The sequence below is a fragment of the Gadus macrocephalus genome, chromosome 15 (genome assembly GCF_031168955.1).
Source record: "Gadus macrocephalus chromosome 15, ASM3116895v1".
NCBI lineage: Eukaryota > Metazoa > Chordata > Actinopteri > Gadiformes > Gadidae > Gadus > Gadus macrocephalus.
Genome location: NC_082396.1, coordinates 23,797,479 through 23,822,068, shown reverse-complemented (window position 1 = coordinate 23,822,068; position 24,590 = coordinate 23,797,479). Strand labels below are relative to the sequence as shown.

The following is a 24,590-nucleotide window of genomic DNA, read 5'->3' as shown; positions in this document are numbered from 1 at the left end:
GCGCGAGAGTGGGCCAGGGCAGGCTAGCTAGGTTGGAGTTTAGGGTTGTATTCTAGCGCTAGGTCCAAATGTGGATTAGCAAGTAAAGTAGCTCCAGTAGCTACCGCAGGATAACAACAAACAGAAGCTTGCTCTGGCACGAGCTTTGAGTACGTGCACGAAGAGGTCACGCGCGGGGGGGGGGGGGGGGGAGTGCAGTACGACCGTTTGATTGACGTACTTACTGTCCAATGCCACTCGGTGTTTCTGAAAATCATTGGCTGGAGTTTTTCGAGCCCTGCCGTTCCACAGATGATTAACTTGTTTAATTTTCATGTCAGTACGCTACTTCTAACTCAGTGGTTTTAAGTGTCTTTTTGTTCAAGGTGGAGGCACGAGTTATAGCAGTCCCTGCATCAAGTGCACCTCTTGAACGTGTGTTCTGCCATGGTGGGGTGATAATGTGACCGCATCATTCAGAACTCAGTGACAAAGTACTGTCAAATTATTTTTTTTGCAAATGCAATGCATTGTAAGTCGATGTATGTTGCGAGGCAGCAAGATTGCTACCAGCTTTCAGGCTTGTGTATTACTATTTCCCCTTCCTACAGTATGTGTATGTGATATTACTTTTGAAATATTCTTTTTTTTCATGTCTGATGCCATGTGTTGCAAATAATATTCTACAACATGTAGGGAGATTGAGTGATTGACTTGAACTGTTGTCGTATACAGCTACCTCAAGGTTATATTTGATTCTGTTCATAGGTTGGAGGTAATGATCATAAAAAACATTTTCAAACTATGCACATAATGGTTTTGGAATGTTTTGAATAGTTTGAGTTATTGTTGTTAAGACATTGTTATTGTTAATGTTGAAATAAAACTCAACTTATGAACCACTCTCTTTACAGATTTTTAAATGTGGAAACTGGGTTAGATCATCAGATTTTTGTATGACTTGACTTGTGACTTGTTTGACCTGAGCAATGACTTGACTTGTGACTTGCTTGATTCTCACCACAGTGACTTGGGACTTGCTTGAGACTTGAAGGTTATGACTTGAGACTTGCTTGTGACTTGCAAATGAATGACTTACCCCCACCTCTGGAAAGCACTATCGCTATTACCTCTTCACAACGAGCACCGGGTGCCTGCGCGGCCCCTCCCCCGTCTCAAAGCACTTACAGGCAGCCCAGTCCTCGTGCAGCAGTCCCTCCCAGCTGCTCTGTTAGCAGGAGCTAACAGGAGACGTTCACGCCTCGGCATCCGGGCTGCAAATGAATCCGCGTCCCGGCCAGCAAGCCGCCGCCGACTGATCCCAGACCCTGACGTACAGTCAGGGCGGGAAAATTTAATATTTTCTTTGTCTAAATAAAATAATAAATCGCTGTGTTACATTGACTCACACTGCCTCAGGCTCAGTCACCTCGTCCACTGTGTGTGTGTGTGTGTGTGTGTCTTTACCATGTCGCAGTCAAAACTTTAACAACAAAAATATAGGAAAGAGTGGGAAGCAAACACTGCTTTTAAGGGCTGGTTAAAGCCGTTTATTGGAGACGATAAACGAGCATACTGTAGCTATTGCAAGGTCGATTTCTGTGCCAAACTCAGTGATGTGAAGAAACACAGTTCAACCCAAAAGCATATTTAAAAGGCAAAGCCTTACAGTTCAGCTCAAACAACGCTGCCATTTATGGTAAGCAAAATTGGGACTAAGCAAAAAAATTAAAATTGTGTTGTTGTTTTTTATACTTCCAGTTATGCAAATTAGGCGATGACGTCATCTAGCGACTTCTAGCGACTTTTAGAAGAGCCATAGTTTTCAGTCACGTGACTCACGCTGCCCCCTGGAGGGCAAAAAAACGGTTGCAAGATGGCGGCTAACACTGGAAATGCTGGAGAACAACAACGCAAACCTGTCAATTTCCAAACGGTTTCAAGCCACGAGTATTTAAATAATCTCTCCAAAGAACAAAATACCAGGTATATGTTTAAGCCGCAAGTTTTGGGCACTTGCGACCCATACACTGCACCCGCCGCCGTATTTCAGCCGTTAAAAACAGCCAAGTCCCTGCCAGACCTCCAATTCGGAGATGTTTACATTTATCTTGTGGAGAATCCCTCCCCTTACACAGCCGCCAGGATGAGAGCATACAAAAGTACGGACAGTTATATGTATTTTCAATCTGGATGGGTCAATAATGCTGCCGTTTGGGAGGTGAAGGACAAGAAATCTTTCATTGTCAAAGCGAAGGTGAGTGTTAATTAGCATTATCTAACTTTGATCTGGGTTGTTAGTGTCAGTTCACTTTTTCAGTCAACATTCTAGGGCAGTAGTGACAATGCATGAATATTTTGGTTAGGTTGACACAGTCCCTTATAACATAAATATAATCAAAACGTTCTCCCTCCCAAATGTCAGGTAAACCATTTCCCTCAGGTTAAATGACTCCCAGTTGACAGCTTGGGTTGCTGTGGAGAAAGAAGGATTGGTGCGATTTGGCCACTGCACATGTATGGACGGTTTAGGGAAAGTGTGTTCACATGTAGGTGCCATACTCTACGCTTTGCTAGCAGCTGTGAACAAACTGAGTGGCACTGCATGCACTGATAAGGCCTGTAGCTGGAACGAGCCTAGTATGGCAGCCATAAAGACAGTAGGGTATGCAGAAGGGAGCCAGATAGGTTTCACAAAGGCCCAGAGAAAGAGATCTGCTGATGGTTGTGGTGACCTCCCCCCGGTCAAGATTCCACCTCCAACCCAATATGAATGCACAGCACTCTACAGTATGCTACATTCATCAGAAAGCACTGAAAAGCAACCGGTCAAAAGTTCAATTTTGTCTGTTATCCCTGGCCATGCTCGAGGTATATACCTCGAGCAGTGCAACTGAACATCCCACCACCCTTAAGCCAGATGTACAAGCCCCAGCACAGGTCACTGTCACACCAAGAACTGCAGGCAAAGAGTGAGGAAGTGTTCACAGGGTTAAGCATAACAGAAGAACAGGTACAATTTTACATCAGTCAGTAAATGTGATTGAAGATATGGATGTCAGGAATGTCTCAGGCAGTAACTATGATAGCTCAAGTGCAGAAAACGTTCTCCTCAGAATTCAATAGTCACTTTTTTTTTTAAATATTAGCCCTACCATAAAACAACCAAGAAAAGTGCGGAGTCCAACAGCGCCCCCACGTCGTAACGGCATTCAGGCAGCTGCAATGACAACTGTCACTGATCTGGGTTCATTAAGAGTCGGCCTCCAGCATCCGCCGTTATTATTAATCAACATGGACTGTGCTGTCCTGAGATCAGTGGGGAACCTGTCGGTCACTCCTGTGAGCGCGCTTTTAGTGTATGCTCGACACAGAGACAGTTTGGTTGAAATTTGAATTATCTTTGTTAGAAGCTACCTGGCTGTTGTTAGCGTTAGTGGCTTACAGTCACGTTATTAAGTTAACGTTAGTAAGCTGGTCAAAATTGATCATGGATAAATTTGTTTTTAAACGTCGTCGGACGGAAGAACAGATGGCGGTGGCGGGCGTTTTGGATAAAACTACGGACACACCGTTGACACCTGCGGGGGAAGACGACCACTCAGGTCCCGCGTCTCCCATGTGCCAGGCTCGGCCGGACAAAGATGAGCAAGAAGAAGAGGAGATGGAGCAGCAGGAGGAAGAGGACGAGGAAAGGGGCTGGCATGGTCAGCCACAGCCAACCGCTGCCGGCATGGACACTGGCCATGATGCTAATGCTACCACTGACATTAGCAAACGACCTGGAGATGGACCGCAGCGCCCCATCAGGAAAAATTACCCTTCAAGGCTAATAGGTAACCAGCAGAGATCTTTCAATGCTACCTGGTTTGACACATACAGCTGGCTTGAATATTCAGTTGAGATGGACACAACTTTCTGCTTCGCCTGCCGACATTTTTTGGGTGGTGTTGGGCCTTTTCTAATGGATACAAGAACTGGAAACACGCAACAGCAGCCCTTAAAAAACACAACGCAAGTGCGGCACACAAGTTCGCCATGGAGGCATGGGCTGAATTTAAACTGGCAACGACAGATGGCTCGAGATTAGGAAACATGATAGATGCGGGTCATTCAAAAATCGTAACGGAAAACCGAGAGTATATGAGGGCTGTGGTTATGTCCCTACGTTATACTGCATGCCAAGGTATTGCTCAGCGAGGTCACCGAGAGGATGCAGAGTCAGAAAATAAGGGCAACTTTGTGGAGCTGCTGAACCTAATGGGTGAATTTGATCAGACAGTAGCAAAGAAATTGAAGGATAATCCAAGAAATGCTAAATACACACATAAAGACATTCAAAACGAGATTTTTGAGATTATGGCTGACATGGTCAGAAACGAAATAAGTGAAGAAACCCGAGAAGCAGAACATTTCGCCCTAATGGTTGACGAAAGCAAAGATATCCGTAAAAATGAACAGATTTCCATTGTTGTGCGGTATTTAAAAGGAGACAATTTGCGTGAGGAATTCCTGCACTTCGCGCATGCAGATGGCCTGGACGCCGACTCGCTCCTGAGAAGCATACAACAGACTCTATCACAGTGTAATATTGACAAAAACATGTGTGTCGGACAGTGTTATGATGGCGCTGCAGTTATGTCGGGCTCCAAAAGTGGCGTTCAGCAGAAATTCAAAAAGGATGTGCCACAAGCACTGTACATTCATTGTCATGCGCACAGGTTAAACCTCGTTTTGGTTGATGTGGTCCGCAATGTTGAAGCGGCAGCAGAGTTTTTTGAAACTATACAAATGTTGTACAACTTTTTCTCCAACTCTGTCGCCCATGATCTGTTCATCAAGAAACAGAGAGAGATTGAATCAGTGACACAGCCCGTTGAACTGAAGAGCCTATCCGACACACGCTGGGCATGTCAATATGCGGCATTGGTGGCAATCCGAAAGTCACTGCCTGCAATACGGGCGACACTTCTGGATATCATGTCTCAGCCTAATGCGCGGAGGAAAACTGAGGCCAGGGCTGTGAATGGACTTGTTGATGAACAGTTTGTCCTGCGTCTCACGCTTTTCGAGGAGCTATTCCGGGTCACAAAATTCATGTCTGACCAGCTCCAATCTCCCACTCTTGAGCTTTCCTCCACAATAGACTTATCAGAGTCAGTCATAGCGACATTGTCAGACAAACGCGCAGAAGAGTCGTGGATTGACATTCGGGACAGAGCAGCGGACCTGTGCACCAAAGCCGGTGTGAGCCAGGACGGGACATGCGAAAAGAGACAGACACAGCCTCCTCGAATTCTTCAGGAGTTTGTTGTCGAGGCCCCAGTTGAGCGCACACCTGTTACAACTTCAGATGCGCAGCGCACACATTTGTATTACCCAGTAATTGACAGACTTGTGGGTGAAATGAGAAGACGTTTCTCAACCGAGGCCGGTGGTGTTTTAACTGGAGTCTCGGCACTCAGCCCCAAACATGCGTCTTTCCTAGACAAGAAATGTCTGCAGCCCATGGCGCAGTTCTATGGAGTGACTGAGGAAAACCTGACAGCAGAGCTACACCAAATTCAGCGTCTGCTGGAAAGAAAGAAAGCACAGGGACATGTAGTGAATGACACTTTGGAATTTCTCGCTTTAATGCGACCTTACCGGGATGCTTTTGTGGATTTATACAGACTCATCTGTATTTCACTGACCCTGCCCGTGACCTCTGCTTCGTGCAAACGCAGTTTCTCCTGCCTCCGTCGGATTAAGAACTATCTACGGAACAGCAGCGGTGATACCCGAAACAGCAACTTGGCGCTGCTGTCCATCAACAAACAAAGGACAAAGACTTTGGATGTTCAGCGCATCATCGACATCTTTGCCTCCAATCACAAAAAACGGCGGATTGTACTCATTTGAAAATCTCAACCTGGTGAGTTTCAATATTGTTTTTGGAAACTTTAGTGACGTTTTGCGTGTTGTCCGCGTGATGTTCATTCCTTGCTGCTGTCTTGTTTCTTGATTAGCATATTAAATTAGTTGGAGATGTGTTTTGACTCTTGGCTGTTGTGTGGTAGTATTGTGTTTTGTTTAATTGGGTGATCTGTGTGTCAAAGTTTGGCTTATTGAGACCAATCTTATATTGGTCTCATCGCCTTCTATATCTGCCAAATTTTCAGTCGGATCTACCGGCTGTGCTGTTAACGTAACTACAGTATTAACGTAACTAGCGTCTCTCTCTCTCTCTCTCTCTCTGTCTCTGTGTGTGTGTGTGCGTGTGTCTAGCTGTGGGAGGGTGTTGTTTTATTGAATATATATTAACATTGAAATTCTGGCATTGATTTGAGCCCCACGGCTGTATGGGTTAGCCCCACCGTAGTTGAACCACAAAAAATACTCTGGCGCCGCCATTGCTCGTAGGCGCAGCACTGTTTACAGCCAGCCGCCGACATGTTGGTTCATGGTGCATGCACGCCCACAGCAAGCTTTAGTGTGAGCGACCACAGCTTGTATTTTGGTCGTATCTTAACACTGGACTGTAGGCCTACATAGAAGTGTTGTACCTTCACTGTCTTTGGGTTAAAAATACTCCTTCAACTCAGTATAGTCCAACCGAAAACTGTCAGCTGCTGCTGCTGCAGACGTTGTGCAGACGGGCTCGGAGTCGGCACCGCGTGCATCAACAGTCATTCAAAGCAGCGGTAGTAATCACACAACCGGACGGTGTAGAAAGTCCCGTCAGTTAAAAATAGTAATGCAGTTTTTAAAGCCATGTTAAAATCGGCAGGATATAGAGCTAGTTAGCTTAAAAAAAACAACTGACCAATGGTCTCACACACAGTGTCAAATGTGATGTGTTCAGGTCGGCTCAGTAATGTGATTGATGCGTTCAAATGCAACAGAAAAAAAAAAATAATAATTGAGATTTTGGTGAAAACTTGTTTTCCCAGTAATATAAAATAGATAGTAAAGATAGAATTATTTTATTTTTTTTGTAGTTTATTTAGCAGGAACAAAGCAGTGCACATTATTACAAACATGACATGGCAAGGCCATGACACAACTTGCAGATGTGAATACATAAAAGGTTTGTAGCTAGATAGCTAATTTGCAACCTCAGTCCCTGATCAGGCTACCTATTCTAATAAAATATATGTCACCTAAAATATACAATTATACAATTAAACAATATATAGGCCTACAGTATACAATTATACAAATATATGCTATCTTAAAACATACTTCCTATAACATTAAAACCTTGTGCAGAAAGAAGAAACAATATGATGAGTGTGACCTATATATGCTGTGTGTGCATGTATGTGTGTTATCTATTGTGTGTTGTCATGATTACATTTTTGGTTTTCCTTCAGCCAGTGTTTCAGTTGTCTGTTAAATGTTTTAAACTCAGTTTGTGTTTTTATTATAGTTGGTAGATTGTTCCACATTTGAGTTCCAATAACTGAGAAACTCGACTGGCCAAAAGAAGTTTTGCGCACCTCTGCTATGCAGTTGCCGTTCACTGCTCCTCTGGTGGCCACCCTTCTTGTACTTATTTTTGTTACAAAAGGACATAATACAGCAGGAGCAAGATTATTTGCACATTTAAAAATTAGTTTAAGAGAAGAGAACTTCATAAAATTCTCAAAGCTCAAGAGATTATATTTCTTTACTATGATGCAGTGGTGCCACCTTATTGGTTTCTGATCCAATATCTTTAATGCCTGTTTGTATAATGATAAAATAGGTTTAATTGATGTCTGGGAGGCTTGGCTCCATACGGTGATGCAGTAAGACAAGTGAGACAGTATCATGGCATGAAAAAACAGTAAGGCTGCCTTAACAGGTATATGATGCCTTGTCATTCTAAAACAGTTCAAATTTGTTCGGAGCGTTGTAGTGAGTTTCTTAATGTGTTTATTAAACTTAAGCTGTGGGTCTATGATGATTCCTAAAAATTTAAATTCATTGACTTGGTCAATTGTGTCCTGGTCAATTTTGATAGAACAGGAGGCTTTCCCTCTTATAGAAAAACACATAGATACTGTATTTTTAATGTTAAGAGTGAGATGGTTGTCTTTGAGCCAACGGGATACATCTTCCATCTCCTTAGTTAATATGTCCGCTGCTGCGCTTGATGTTCTGGCTGACGCATAAATCACTGTATCATCAGCGTACATTTGGCAGTTGGATGACCGACAGCAGGTGGGCAGGTCATTTATGTAGAGACTGAAGAGCAGAGGCCCCAAAATCGATCCCTGCGGAATACCTAAGTTTGCAGCTAATGGCAGTGATAGCTCAGTACAGTTTTGTATATAGATGTATATAGTTACATATATACATACACACAGTAGTTTTGTATATAGTTACATATTTACATACACACAGTAAAGTTTTGTGTGTAGATGTATATAGTTACATATATACATACACACAGTCGTTTTGTATATAGATGTATATAGTTAGTTACATATATACATACACACACAGTACAGTTTTGTATATAGATGTATATAGTTATTTACAGGGTTGCCACTCTTTTGTAATGTTACATTTCAAGGATTTTTCAATCACTTTACAAAAACAAATTATTTATTACATTGGGACCAATAATTCATAGATTTTTTTTGTAAAAAGGTAATAAAACCCTAAAATATTAAAAGTATGAATTCATTTTTGTCACTGTCCTTATTTCATTGATGGAAATAACAGTGACTTCACTGTTATTAAAGTTTATTCTCATGTTCAACCCAAAGGAATAATTGAAGGAGCCAAATTTGTCAGTGCACAGCACACACAGACTATTTTATCTAGAGGTGTAAGACCTTCAGGATGCTCAGCTTCACACATTTGAATCCCAATTGTACTTTGAAGTATGGTGTACCGATTCCTTGCCTCACCGATAACTCTTTCCACATGTATCCTAACTGATGCAAGTCCTCGTGTGGACTCTAATTCCACTGGACCCAACTGCTTTTTGCCGCTAGTGAAAGCTGGGATCTTAAGCTCAGCATTGTACAGACCAACTGAGTCTGCCACATCAAACCCTCTATCAGCTAGTATGACATCACCTGGGTTGAGGTGATCCAAAAATCCACTTCTTTCAGTCAAGTGTTTGTCTGATGTTCTCCCACCCCATCCTTTTGATATAAAAGAAACTGTTCCTTGTGGTGTAATGCCAATTAGATATTTCATGGTATGGTGATGTTTGTATTTTGAGTATGTCTGTGCTGGTGCTTTTAGGTTTCTAGGCCTTTCAATAAAAATTTCAAAGCAGTCAATAATACAAGCACATTTATGAAAAACCTGTCTTAATATCATAGGCATTGACAACTGAAGCTCCTCTCGATTTGGCCAAAACAAAAGTGCTGGAGCAAGTCTTGCATTCAGCACTTCAATGGTGCTTCTAAATGTTCTGCTGACAGTTGGAATTGAGATCTTAAACATACAACCAAGCAATGACAGGGGAAGGTTCATTTTCAGCCTCATAAGAGTTAACAGAAGTTGTTGGAAGGGAGAGAGGTTTGTACCAGTCTGCAGAAATGAAAACACAAATGTTAAAACTACTTGTAACTTTGAATATGAGGGGATTCCAGTCATTGCCTTCACTTTTTCATCATCTTTTTCAAAAGCCAGTTCATCAAATGTTCCTGATTTAATAATTTCTTTCAGTTTACGGTTTTCCTCCCTGAGGTCATTACACTCCCTTTGTAATCTTGCAATGTTTTCCTTGCATGGCTTGTTGTCACACTGTTGTTCATCCACAGCAGGTGGCGCAGGTCCAGCATCTGGTACTGATGACAGGTCAAGGAGGACATCCACTGCATCTTTCTTCTTTTTCTCCTCCACCCTCTTGTTCTTCATTCTGCTGTGCTGCTCATACCTTTCCATGTCTTTCTCCCTTTTCGTCTTCTTGGTGGCTGGAATGTGTGAGAAGATGGATGGAACCCAGTCAGGGGACAAAGGGTCGTCACATTTGGCACCTATAATGACACAAGAGGGTTTATGTCCCACATATGCCAACAAGTTATTAGTAACATCAAGAACATTGTGATATCATTCCTTCAGACGTTTTAGTCTTTGTCACTTACTGAAAATTGTATTTAGTTAGTCCAATTTTGTTTTTGTAAATGTTTAAAGTAGGTAGTGGAACACAGTTTTAATTAAAGTCAAATTGTATTCCATGTTTTAGTCATTATGTTCTCAGACAGTTTCATGATACTGTAATGGATTTTGCTAAATGATATTTCTCCTGGCTGTAAGAGAAAAAAAAAAGAGAAATAAGTAACGTTATCCTGAGCTAGCTGTTTAGACTTTAGACATCTAAGCTACGTGTTTGTTACAGTACTTCATTCATGTAACTAATGTTACCATAATAATTTATTCATGAAATAAAATGACGTAAACGAATAATATCATCTGAATTTTCGGAAAATTTACACTGCATGCAAATTGGTAAAACCCTCTCCCCTTCCTACATCTGACTGTTATCTTTTCATACTGAAAATGATCAGCAAGGCCGCTGGAGTTGGGTGCATAGGTCCACTTAAGCGAACCATGTCAGAACGAATACGTAAATATATAATGACTGACAGTACAATAATTAAAATACTGTGTTGACTAACGAGCTTAACCTTACCTTTGATGAAATGTTCGCTACAAAGACGTGTGTACTTGGATGGTTGCCATTGTTTGTTTTCCCCAGGGACGGAGGCACTTCTCAAGGCACATATCCACAACCTCCTCCTCTCTGGGTTTTCTTTCTCAGACGGGATTCTGTAAAAGCACAACCCAGGCTTGTCTCCTCGTTGATTTGTGCAGCCAATTGCACAACAACTATCTGGCATTTTGGTAAAAGTTAAGCCAAAGCTAGCAAAGAAAAGTAGCTGGCGGGCAGCGGACCGGCAGTTGAAATAGGGTATTTTGCCCTCCAAGTGGGCGTTCCCACAAGGGCGTGACGTCACGTGAAAACTATGTATAGCAACTTTCCTTCCTGAAGAGTTGGCAACACTGCGCGGGAAGGCATAACAGATTTAGCCATGTCCAACAGAAACAGCAGCAGTAATGGTGCTTCGGTGAGTACATTTTTCTATATATATATAAATAAAACAGTCTTGCCCACTCCACAGTACACCCGAGGTAAATCAATTATAATGCCAGACTATTGATGTAAATGTCTGTGTTGATAGAATAATGTTCGAAATAAAACTAACCTTGCATCGTATGAATCATCGCACTGTTTTATTAGCAGGCTAGCATTGCCCTTTGACTTGCGATAGCCTAGCACGAGCGAACTCTGCAACTAGAAGGACTGAATGAAATGTGTTAAACTGTTTCCAATGATAAAGAACACCAACACCATTCTGTGGTATATTTATTATGACAGGGCAGCAACGTCAGTCAGGGTGAAATCGTGGATTCAGCAAGGCGATTGCTGAAAAAAAAACTGCGGTGGATGCCCCATCATAACGGACAATCTGACAGCATTAAGTTATATCATCATTAGCATGGCAGAGCAATTCTTCCAAAAGCCTAGAAAGATTAAGTGTAGCAACCAGCCATGCTCACTGTGTTCATAATAAAATAAGTGTATTGTAAATAAAATGAGTGTATTGTAAATAAAATTAGTGTATTGTAAATAAAATTAGTGTATTGTAAATAAAAGTAGTTTATTGTTAATAACGTGTTTATTTAATCATTATCAACTTGTGATGGCTAAGCAAGTGTTTTATATGGAAATAACCAACAAATACTCTAGCATCCCGTGAAAAATGTATAAAAAATCACACTATCAGCTCTTACCACCGGGCCTAAAAAAAATTCTAGGGGAAACACTGTTCTCGATCTATCGGATACGATCTTGCAGAGAACCGAGGCAGGTCGATGACAATGGGCGTTCAGCCCCAAAGCCCGCCTCGCTTCAGATGGAAATGAACAGGTAAAGGCTTCAAAGAAAATAATTAGCTTTTTTAAAGCAACTCTATGCATACTTACTTTGTCGTGCTGTCAATTTGTAGTCACATTTTTACCTGCTACTTACAGTAAGTAATGATATACTGTACATAGTGTAGTGTAGCATTCTCTGCTTCTTACTAATATTGCAGACATCAAAATCGATGTGCTTTTTTGTGACCATTCAGTGAAATATATAGAGTAAAGACTTGTTTTGAAGGTTCAATCATTGCCTGTTACACTTTACTGTAACCTGATGAGTATACAATATAGTGCCGTTTTTTTTCCATGCAAGACAATGTTCAATTATAAATATGTCAGATTTTTTAATGCAGTAAGAAAACACTAACAATGTGTTTTATATTCTAACACTCGAGGGGGACCAAATCCTCCATCTCCAAGCAGGGTTAGGCCGCAGGACTGCTCACCTGGATGAAGCTTCAACACACGAAGAGGTATTCAAATACTATTAGTAATTTAGTCTTGCTATGCAACGAAAGAGTCAATATGATGAATTGAATAATCAGTTTGATAAAAGCAAAACAGTGATGAAATGATGTAAGCCAGTTGGCGGCAATAATGTGTGTCGTCAAACACTATAGAAAAACATTGTGAGCGTGGGCATTGAGCGTCTTCTTGAGCGGGTTGCAAAACTAAACTGAAAATATCAAAAGCAAAAAACAGTGGATTCATATGTTAGAGTTAAATACATTTATTCTCCTCTGCCTGCAGTGCTTCAAGGCTCTTTAACATGCAGTGTGGCACTTGTCAAAGATCCCCCTAAAGGCCATATGTCAACTCGTTTTGTAGGCAGAAGGCCTGATATCTAACTCCAATGCAATTTTCTGTAGCCGAATAGTCTAATATCTCTGTGACTGAGAAATCCTGAGTCGAGGACAGCCCTAATAACGGCACCAGAAATTCTATTCATGTTTTTTTTTATTGCTTTCTTTTATTGATTTTGCCATTGGTTTAACCAAGCTATCCTTGTTTCAGAGTGTTAAGCTTAAATACATTTGTATAATTTTTACTTACAGTTATGTGAGGCCCTAAACATTATTTTTCCCAAACTGCGGAATGTTTCCGGTGGGTGGCTGGTTTATAAAGCTTCAGGTAGGCCAACACAAGTGTGTTTGTTTTGCTCATTAATTTAAAAAAGTACATATTCAGCAGCTGCTGCATATTATGCAATGCAAACTTTTAATTAATTCTTACAGATTGTACCCAAATAATCAAAATATACTCTTCAAACTCATTTATGTAAATGTATTATTAAAATGATCTATGTTGAATTTGAATATTTTATTTACTTTGTGTTTGAAAAGTAAAAAAGACAGGTGAACTCTTCAGACTGGACTGTATACACACAAAGAGTCTAGTTAATTGGCCTTAAAATATATTTTATACATTGTTGAAAATTTCTAATCCAATTTTCCTATGCAATATTTTCTACAGCTGGATGGGGTTGCCGAAAAATCACGCTTGTGCCTCCTGAAGATAGTGGCTATTCAGGCAGGATCCTGAAGTTTGCAAGTCGTGGGGCCAAAAATCTCTTCATAGCCCCAATTCAGGAAGAACTGAGCACAAGTCCCCTACAGTTGGATGACGAGTCTTTCAGGAACATGCCGAAAGCAGACTGTCAGAAGTGTGGACTACCAGTTCCGCTTCCACTCCTGACAGAACACATCAAAACATGTGATGTCATTGATGATATAGTCATTGAAGAGAGGGAAAGTAAGAATTATTACTTCTCTCCATCTGCTTCTAAATATCTGGGCGGTATGAATGCCTAGTTTGAGTGCGCCCTAAGATAGCATATTATATAGCATTTTTAAAACAAAATAATTCTGCATCCTTTGGTTCTATAATAACACTGTTCTTGCTTGTAACTTCAATTTCTCAACAGCAGATATGCAGGAATGTCCTGTCTGCACACAAATCTTCCCAACAGATTTTATTGAGGCACACGCTTCGGCCTGCGGGCAGAGGTATCCATTTACTTGTTTGTCCTTTTTCTCTCACCAACAATTGTCTTACTCTTTGTGCAAGTGTAACACAAAATATTTGTGTGTGGCTAGTGCTAGTGCAGGGAATGAAGAGATGCATGCAAGTACGATCAGTGAGGAAGAAGCAGCAATACCTGGAACATCCGGAGGAGATAGAGATAGAGATGGAGGTGAGGATGCTTAGGCCCGTGTTCTCTGAACGCCATTCCCCTCTCTGCCCCATTGAATCTTTTTTTTATTTTTCTTATTAGGCTGGTTCACCATTGCTGACCCCGCCAAGGCCATAGCGCAGTGTGTGGAGAACCATCTCAGCCTTCACAAGGAGGAGAATCCATTGCAGCTAAGCATGGACATAAGAAGTAGTCCTACCGAACAGGACATGGCCCTGATCTCCTTTTACAAGCCGCCAAATGTGGAATGGGGACGACCCCTGAACTGCAGACTTGAAGGTTGCTCCAACATCAAGTTTCAGTTGTCAAATTAATATTTTCAAGTATTTCCTTTATCTTTATTCTGTCGAACTGTTTCACAGGAGATACTGCTATTGACCAGGGTGTGACTCGCTTTTTTTTGTCCTCCTGCATTGAAAAGCTGAAGTCTGGATTTTCCATAAATGTTGGTATGCAATTTAGGTGTATCCTTTTAAATGCTCTATTTGTTTAATGTTTATTTCAGGTGGGATAATAACGGGGGAGTCTCCAGTCCAGCACAGACAGTACTAACACATGTTTTTATTTAATGTATTCTTATGTCTTGAACAGCAAATGCCGATGTAACACGGCTTTTTGAACGTGTGCCTGGCCATTTGGTCCCATCAGCCTCTCATTTTCTTGTCGAAAGTGACTTGTTCATGGTGGCGGAGAGAATGCTAGACCACTCTTTCCTTCACGGAGGACCGTCCTTGTCTTGACTCAGCCCTGCTGTTGTTCATGTACTGCTTGGTGGGAGTCCTGAAACGGCAACTCTAACTTTGGAGGATTGTCCAGACCTGGACATCAGAGAAATAATAAGGCTTGTAAGTTGACTTAAAGAAAACGGTAGAATCCTGTGAAAGACCAATTAGAACACAGCATTTATCATTGCTGTGATGTGTTATAGCCAGTACTTTTTAAAAGGGCACATAGTACCTAGCATTACTGAAATTTGTATCCTAATTTGCTTATTGTGCCTCTGCCTTAAAGCTCGGAGGAGAATCCACACTATCGGAGAAGGATGCAGCAAGTGTCCAGGAATTGGCCTACGCCTTGGACCTTCCATCCATAACTGAGACCAACCGATTTTTGAGAAGTTATTGATCCATGCTGTGAGTGAAAGTTTGAGAAATGTTTGCTTCCAAAATTACAAGTGGCAATTCTTCTTTTCTAAAATCTGAGTTATGTGCACATTGTTTATCTGTAGGACAACATTAGTCAAAATTATTCTGGTTAATTTATAACCAAGGAAACAAAGTCTCACGGTTTATGTAAAATGTTTACTTCGTATTTGTCAAATAATTTTTCTAGAAACATAAAATATGGTGTAGTCACTGGTCAGTAATAAATGCAAAAGTGGTTTTATCACTGAACTGGAGGACACAGTATCATGTTACTTAATTCCCTTGTGGATAGACACATAACAAATGTATATTAATGTTATTATATTCTTAAATTGTCTTTTTCCAATCATTGACTCTCAGATATTGCTTTGAGATGAGGTATGTTACATGTTATACCCTGTCTTGTTACTATAAACAGGTTATCGGCCGTGTCACAAGACAAATAAAACAGCTCAGACGAGGTCTCAAAGAAACCCCAATGTGGACAGTACTGACCCAACGACCTGACACAGTGGACAGGCTTCTCCCAAAAGAGGGATCTGGGAATATAAACCCTGGGGTACATTTTTATTACTGATGTTTTATCAAAGACCTACAAAAGAGCACAAAAGTGATATGCAATACAATGATGATAAAGAATTGCAAGGTTCCCACAGTCATGAAATTCATGACTGTTCATGTGATGCGATACAATTAGAAAAAATATTCTCAAGGCCTGGAAATGTTGTGGAATTAAATGAATGTTGAGGAGAAAGGTTATTATTAACACTGTTTTGGGCTGTTTGTCCTCATCTTCTCATCCTTCCGGAGTAAGTCTTATAATATTGCACTTTAATGGATAGATAGAGCTTCCTAAACTATTTACATCAAGTAATTGAAATGGTGTATAATATTTTTTAACAACTTTTGAACATTCATTGATAAAATTGTGTCGTAACCCTGGATTTTTAAATTAAGGTACTTCTTCAGCGAATCACTTGGCCATGTGAGGACGACGAAGACGCAGATTATTCAGTCGCCACGATATGCTGCATTACAGGCTATCTTCGACAGTTCATTGCTCATGGTAGGTTTACACAATGCATTTGAAAGTACTATTAAAATGTTATTTGGCTACATAAATGTTTAGTATTTACTTCACATTTAGGTGAATTGTTTTTCATTGTATTGTTGTTGTTTTGAGCTCATTTAGATATTTTTGGTGAATTTCATTGTTTAAACTCCATAGCAACACCAACCGAATTGACTGATCTGGTCAAATTTTGGACTGGATGGGAGATCCTTCCAAGGAGCCTCTCTGTCGAAGTGGTCACTGGCAGATACCCCACGGCCTCCACCTGCTTTGAGGCCTTGCGGGCCCCAGGGCATTACAAAGATTATACATCTTTCAAAACTGATGTTCTGGCCAGCATTTCAACGTGCCAAATAGGATTTGGTCTGGTGTGACCAAAGACTTTCACAAGGAGCTTTTGGATTATCCCTTCAATATTTGCAGGGATTTTTGGGCACTAAGATATTATTCGATTTTGGATGTTACATTATCCACCAGTTATGCTTTTTTGAGTTTTGTTTTAACATTTCAGATAGTTACGTTTCACGTTTTATTATGGCTGTTGGAAATCCTGAATGTTGAGCCCTATGTTACTGTCTAACGGATCAGTCAAAACTGTCAGTTTGACCCAGTTTGAAGCATAACATCTATAAATAAATGGTTGATATCATTTTTTTGCTTTATAATTATTACTTTTCCTAATTTAATGACCACTGGCAAACACAAAAAGTGCTATAGTTCTTCCTCTGTTATATCCAGTATTACTACACAGCCTAGGCTCTGTAAACTGGTATGTAAACAGGCCCACCGTAGCTAGCAACATGCCTGTTTACTAGGGCTGTAACGACACCAACTCACGATTCGGTTTGTATCACGATTTTTGACCCACGGTTCGATACAGCCCACGATATTTTTTAAATTAAAAAGCATTTTATTTAAACAACAATTAATTAATTAACAATTAACTTAATGTAACATTTAATAACAAATAATTTGGAACACTGAACAGATTCGAACAGAAAGAATACTATTAAAGTATAGCTAAATTAATTAATAAATAACCAAAGATTGCAGTTGGAGGATGCTTGCAGGTAGGCAAAAACCCTCAACTAGTTTGGTTGTTTAGTCAAATATCCTATAAGCGCTTCTTATTAGGCTATGTAGCTAAAATGTTGCGTGTGTGTGCGTGTGTGTGTGTGGGACCACCCGCTGAGGGACCACCGCCGGAGGCGGAGGTGCCTAAGCGCTGCCCGGCAACGATCCCTTTCTCCTCCTTGTCGCGGTTCAGTCTACTTCACATTGATGAGGACGTTGAAGAACCGGGAACGTCGGAGAACCCAACGCGGTCGTTTGAGATTCATAATATCGGCTCACACAGCTTTTGGCCGTGATAATATATATTATATGATATAGATATCTACACTGAAAAAAATTGGCTCAAATTAAAAAAAATTAGGCAATCGATCACACCTAATATTGTAGTTTCATACAATATAAATAATTCATTTGATTTGACCTGAAATATTTAACTTCATGTAAACCCATTTCTGAAGGTTGAACCAAAGCAATTATTTCAGATTTTACTAAATAAAAATAAATACATTGGTTTTATTACTGAATATAAATAATATACTTGGTCCAACCTGAATATTTTAAATTCATTTAAACAATAATAATAATTTAATATTTATAGACCTGAATAAAAAATAATAATTGTAATACCTTTTGATTTACACTCAAAAGCCATTCCTTTTCAACACAAAATTTTATTGTTGAATTAAGATTTTTTTTCAACATCTCAACCATAACGGTTACAAACAGGATTTGGTCTTTTTTTTTTTTTTTTTCACTGAACTTTTTTTTCTCACTGAACAGTGACCATTCCATCAAGGAATAATTCCTTGAAATAAAAAGTGTAATAAACAAATCAGTGCTCTCCAGGTTTTCATCACAATGCCCACTAGTGCCTGTGAAAATTTAGGCAGATTATTTTGTCAATACTGCAGCAGAAATGCAGTTATGCTAGTGTAAGTTTCAAACAACAACCTCAGATAAAAGGGTACATTTTCAGCACAATGCCCTCTAATGCCTGTGAAAACTTAGGCAGATTCTTTTTACAATACTGCAGCAGAAATGCAGTTATGCTAGTGTAAGTTTCAAACAACAACCTCAGATAAAAGGGTACATTTTCAGCACAATGCCCTCTAATGCCTGTGAAAACTTAGGCAGATTATTTTTACAATAATGCAGCAGAAATGCAGTTATGCTTGTGTAAGTTTCAAACAACAACCTTAGATAAAAAAGGTACAAAGTCTTGGTTGGAGTGGAACTCAACTGTGCCTACTCTTGGCTGTAAAGCTGGGTATTCAGCCTATGCATTTTTGGGGACATCTTTTTCCCACCAAGCTCCATCAGGACTTTTTGCACAAACTCAAGGGTGTACTGCAGATTTTTTGGATATTTTATGTTGAGAGTGTAGGTGAGTCCGAAGAACATAGCAGCCGTTGCTATTGTGGGCACCTCTCTGAGGACCTCTGTTCCGTCAATGACGATTTTAATGTCCTCGTTTCCACTGACGATTGCCATGGCTGCTTCATTTTCCTGCATATCCTGCACACACAAAAAAATCAACAAATGAGGACAATTAGAAAGAGCATTTCCTGAAGACAATGCATGTCAATGCTGAACAACATACAGTGCTATGTTGCATCTTAAAACAAAAGTTGGTATATAGGTATTGTCTGTGTTAGTGTGAGAGATTCCCTTACCTGGCATTCTTTAATGAGGTGATGAACAGGTTCACCCAGGTAGATCATCAAAGATTTGAAGATGCACTCTCTTCTAATTGTCCACAGTCTGAGGAAGAATAGGTATTATTAAAAGCACATACACCCCAACTATTCAACTAGGGATCCCACTGAGAACCAACTCATACATAGATACCTCATCTAAAACCTGCAAAGTTGCCTTGGTCTGCTCTTTCACACGTCCTCCCTTGCTCCTGATGACCTCCAGCAGTTTCGACGTGTGCTTGTCCAACTGCGCTAAGAACTTTGTCTCCAAGGGAACTGTTGTCACCCGCATGAACTCAGCATTAATCTGGAGAAACAAAAACAGAGCATGCAGAAAGGAAAGTGTATTAAATACATTCTCTTCTGTAAAGACCTATGTTTTGAAGGTTCAAAAATCATCTTTCATGAATGTCTAATTAATTGGCATTAATAAAAATATTAAGTCCCTCTCCTCTCAAAAATAGGTCTGTCACGCAGCGTCCTGCTACGCGGTCCACTACCTCCACCTAGTGGCCACTTGGCGCCGGTGGTTCTTCTCCTTCCACACCTGTGTGCTGTCAGCTCATCACCAGTTCCTTCTTCAGTCGGAGATCTCCTGCCAGTCGGCGCCAGTTCGTCGTTACTCCTGCACAGTCAGTATCGGTCCAACTAGTATTCTCGAGCTTTCCTACAGTCTGTCCCCGTGGTAACACTTTCCTTCCTTTCTCAGTACTCTCCGGTCGCCGAACTCCTGCTTGCCTGACTACCCGCCTGCCTTCGTCCTGCTTGCTCGTTATCGAACCCCTGCCTGTCGGACTCTCCTTCTGGTTCCTGATTCCCCGCCTGTTCCAACGCTCCTCCTGGTTCCTGATCCCCCGCCTGTTCTGACGCTCCTTCTGGTTCCCGACTCCCCGCCTGTTCTGACGCTGCTTCTGGTTCCTGACTCCCCGCCTGTCTGACGCTTCTACATTCCAATAAACCCCGTTCCCTTTACCTCGTCTCTGCCTGTGTCTGCGCTTGGGTCTCCACGTTCCGTACCCCCTAACAAGGTCTAAGGTGCTTTATATCTAAAAACATACCTCTTCCATCTGAAAAAGTGCTGGCCATCTTTCCAACATGTCTTCAATGCTCTGCTGCTTATGCACTATTTCTTGTCTACGGTATCCAAACGTCTTTGCCATCTTTTCTTTTATTGTTTGACGGTTGTTTTTTTTCTGTAGTTCAGTCAAAAGAGAAACCCTCTCTTGTTCCAGGCTTCCTGTTCTCCCATAAAGACTCGATCACTGATAAGTATGAACAGGATTTATTTAAATAACGACATGGGAATATTTTGCATGGTAAATCTTTGGCATGAGCCCCGTCACTGATCCAGGGTGACGTGCGGACTCGGCGTATCCTGCCAGGACTAGCAGGGGCGGAGCCTTCCCCTGGACAAGTAGACTGAGGCCGACCTGGTGGTGGTGGGGTGGATGGAGGTGCGTCGAACGAAGACCTGAGCAGCAAAGACATATGTTAGACTACTCTTTATAGAGCAGGTGTAGGCAGGTGATTGGTAGCTGGTGATTGGCGGCCAGCCGCGCGTGATTTGAGTCCTCCTGGTAGAACTACCAGCAAGCTTAACATTTCTCCCATAAAGACTCGATCACTGATAAGTATGAACAGGATTTATTTAAATAACGACATGGGAATATTTTGCATGGTCAATCTTTGGCATGAGCCCCGTCACTGATCCAGGGTGACGTGCGGACTCGGCGTATCCTGCCAGGACTAGCAGGGGCGGAGCCTTCCCCAAAAGAGAGGACGTAGGCCTACGCCGGAAATAGGTGATAACTCGGCATGTCCTGCCGGGACTGGCAGGGGCGGAGCCGACCCCAAAAATAGAATAGCGAAAGGGGGTAATGAGACCATACATACCTGCGTAGAAGAAGTGGACAAGGATCTATACTGCTTCTGGAAGATAAAAGGCATACCCAATATACGACATATTAAGAGTCAATCATACATACCGTAAAACGATAAGCTTAAAACCGCCAGCGAGATCGATGAATCACGTAAAAGCAGTTGACATGAAATGAAACAAGATCAATTAAAATTTAGAGCACTCTGCAGCTGTTACGCAGCGAGCCACGAGTGCTTTCGTGCTGTACCAACTGCCGTGGTCGATTCACTCTCCGGGGTCGCTGCGTGACCTGAGTGCTTTCGCGTTGAACCACCGACGTGGTCAACGAACTCACGAGTGCCCTTGATGTGCCACCGACGTGGTCACGCACTCACCGGTGTTGTTGCAGCAAGTATTGTGAACTTCTATGTTGAACACCGACGTGGTCAACGAAATCACGAGTGCCCTTGATGTGCCACCGACGTGGTCACGCACTCACCGGTGTTGCTGCAGCAAATATTGTGTACTTCCGTGTTGAACACCGACGTGTTCAATGAACTCCGAGTGCCCTGCACTTGAGTGTTTGATATTATGCCACCGACGTGGTAATTAAATTTGCATGTGCCCGAGTTGTGCCCACCGACGTGGTCAACGCACTACCAGGGTTGCTGCAGCGAACGTGGAGTTCTGTGTTGTACCGCACCGACGTGCGCAACGAACTCACGAGTGCTTGAGTTGTTCCCACCGACGTGGGCAACGCACTCACTGGGGTTGCTGCAACGAACTAGAGTTCTGAGTTGTACCGCACCGACGTGCGCAACGAACTCACGAGTGCTTGAGTTGTTCCCACCGATGTGAGCAACTCACTCACCGGGGTTACTGCAGTCAAACCATGAGTATTAGATAACGTGCCACGACGTGGTCATACTCACGAGTGCCCGAGTTGTTACCACCGACGTGAGCAACTCACTCACCGGGGTTACTGCAGTCAAACCATGAGTATTAGATAACGTGCCACGACGTGGTCATACTCACAAGTGCCCGAGTTGTTACCACCGACGTGGTCAACGCACTCACCGGGGTTGCCGCTGCAACCTTGAGTTTTATTTTCCTATTTACGCCACTGACGTGACAGCGAACTCAAGAGTGTTTTCTAGATGATCCACCGACGTGGTCACACTCGCCGGGGTTGCTGCAGGTTAACCTGAGTTATGAAACCGAATTTTGCTTTATGAATTTAGTACCTGATAACCACCACCGCCGGTAGTTGCAAATAGTGTTGCTTTTGGCAATGAAAATTATGACCAAGTCGTCATCAACAAACCTTTATCGCGTGAGAAAAACGAGACTGGACGCAACGTGGATGCTGGGCATGTGACAATAGCAGTGATTAAATGCATAGTACAATATAGTTGGCGAATAAACCAAGACTAAAAAGTGTTTTACGAAAATAAGACTGCTAAAATGTCTCTTCATTTTCGTTGACCTAAACTAGGCGATAAAGACTTATAACGTTATTTTGTTCGACTGGAACTTCAACTGTTCCAGACATAACATCAATTTTCAACCATTTACCTTATTTAACAAAACTACGCACTTGTAACTTCGATAATATCTAAATGGAATTACGATAACACTGGAAAGAGTATGAATGTAACTAAAACTAAAATGACAGCTTGACACAAGACTAGACCAACACTAGAAAGGAAACAGGCCACCAAAAACAGCTATGGTTGCAAACGTGTAAAACCTGTCTTAACCGACGTTAGAGAGCATCGTGTGCGCTTGAAGAAAGAACCTTGAATTCGACCGGATGTAGGACGTAGAGTTCTGTGTTGTACCGCACAGACGTGTGCAACGAACTCACGACTAGTGCCTGAGTTGTGCCCCAGTTGTGCGTTGACGTGGTCAACGCACTCACCGGGGTTACTGCAGTCAACCATGAGTAATGGATAACGTGCCGCCGACGTGGTCATAGTCACGAGTTCCCGAGTTGTTACCGCTGCGCTTTGGTCAACGCACTCACCGGGGTCGCCGCAGCGAACCGAGTTTTATTTTTTCCATGATATGCCACCAACGTGACACCAAACTCAAAGAGTGTTTTCTAGATGATCCACCGACGTGGTCGAACTTGCCGGGGTTGCTGCAGGTTAACCTTGAGTTATATAGCCGAATTTTGCTTTATGAGTTTAGTACCTGATAACCACCACCACCAGTAGTTGCAAATAGTGTTGCTTTTGACACCGAAAAAACATCGACAAACCTTTATCGCGTGAGGAAAACAATGCTGGTCATATGACAATAACTATAATTAAATGCGTAGTGCGATGTTGTTGGCGAATACAAACGAGACTGAAAGTGTTTTACAAAATAAGACTGCTAAAATGTCTTCATTTCCGTTGACCTAAACTAGGTGATAAACTGTAATAACGTTTTGTCCAAACGGAACTTCAACTGTTTAAGACATAACAACATCAATTTTCGACCGTTTACCTTATTTAACAAATCTACGCACTTGTATCTTTGATAATACCTAAACGGAATTTCAATATGTTGCATATTCTTGAAGAAAGTTGTCCAATCCCGGGATGCTTTTAACCAACTTAATTTATTATAAAGTCGGCATGTTTCGGTATGGTAACTGAAGCTTAACGGAGGGAATTGTATCTAACGCGTGTGAGAGGAAAATACCGTGATCTACTTCGAGCCCCCGGGCTTAGGCCCGGGGTGGCTCTCTGCCGTCTACCTATTGATCTCTGGCCTCTCGAGTTCGAAACCACCCGCTAGAGAGGACGTCAAGTGGGCGTGGCCTAGTGGGCGTGGCCGGGGTGACGTAAAGGCTTCGGCTCCTTCTGTGGTGGAGCAGCCTTCAATAAGGTCTTGCTCCCCTTGTGGCTATGTGAGGGAAATGCAGCTCCTTAAAATACTAATCACATATCACTAGAAAGAGTATGAACGTGTCTAAACTAATAAAAACAAAAGTGACACCTTGACACAAAGACTAAAACTAGAATGGAAACAGGCCGCCAAAAACAGCTGTAGTAGCAAACGTGATAAACCTGCCTTAACCGACGTTAGAGCATCGTGTGCGCTTGAAGGAAGAACCATGAATTCGACCGGATGTAGGATTCGTAAGCTGTGGAAGACCGCCTTCCCAGCCGTTTGATAGACGCGACCGGCAACCCTTGTTCAGCGGCTGTGGTTGCCGCTCCAATCCGGAAGGAGTGGCCAATGTAGGGGGGAGATGGTGGGCCGCACCCTTCTACCACCGTTGCGAGATTGACTCTGAACCATCCTTTAGTCATTGGCAGGCCGCAAATAAACAGGTGATTCGGGGACGTGCGTTGCCGAAGCTTGAGATAAAGGAACATGGAAGCGTAAGGACAGAGAGTTGTTGATTCTTGAAATGATAATAGTAACAGCTGCTCCTAGGCTATCGCTTTTAGATGAAAAATGCCTTGCAGAGAAGGTGACATCAGCGAAAGTCAGGCCCCGGGTAGGGGAAAAAGTCTGAGTAGGAGACGTGTACGCATAAACCCAACGCATAAACCCGAGAACGCATAAACCCGTAAAACGCATGAACCCGTAAAACGCATGAACCCGTAGAACGCATGACCCGTAGAACACATGAAGCCGTAGAACACATGAAGCCGTA

The 24,590-nt window shown here is 42.0% G+C and overlaps 1 protein-coding gene and 1 long non-coding RNA gene across 6 annotated transcripts in view; one reads left to right on the top strand and one right to left on the bottom strand.

Moving 5' to 3' along the window:
* LOC132473517 (uncharacterized) overlaps window positions 1-10,808 on the bottom strand; it is a 241,247-nt gene extending 230,439 nt beyond the window's left edge. Inside the window, exons 1-2 of one of the 2 annotated variants that reach the window (XM_060073688.1) lie at window positions 10,601-10,808; window positions 8,878-9,944 (exon numbers count right to left, since the gene is read on the bottom strand). In XM_060073688.1, coding sequence (XP_059929671.1) covers window positions 8,878-9,944; window positions 10,601-10,808 — 1,275 coding nt within the window. Of the gene's footprint in view, window positions 1-8,414; window positions 9,945-10,600 lie in introns of those variants that run through there. The other variant, XM_060073687.1, reaches the window with a different exon arrangement.
* A 1,479-nt stretch (window positions 10,809-12,287) lies between these two features.
* Window positions 12,288-16,943, top strand: LOC132473426 (uncharacterized). Of its 4 annotated transcripts, XR_009529375.1 has the most exons (12): window positions 12,288-12,368; window positions 12,951-13,026; window positions 13,369-13,647; window positions 13,820-13,901; window positions 13,992-14,089; window positions 14,171-14,368; window positions 14,452-14,538; window positions 14,681-14,934; window positions 15,101-15,222; window positions 15,653-15,793; window positions 16,192-16,300; window positions 16,463-16,943. It is a non-coding gene; the product is annotated as an uncharacterized LOC132473426 (long non-coding RNA). The 4 variants fall into 4 exon arrangements; XR_009529377.1 differs by lacking the exon at window positions 13,992-14,089; XR_009529374.1 differs by having other exon boundaries at window positions 13,992-14,368.
* The last annotated feature ends 7,647 nt before the right edge of the window (window positions 16,944-24,590 follow it).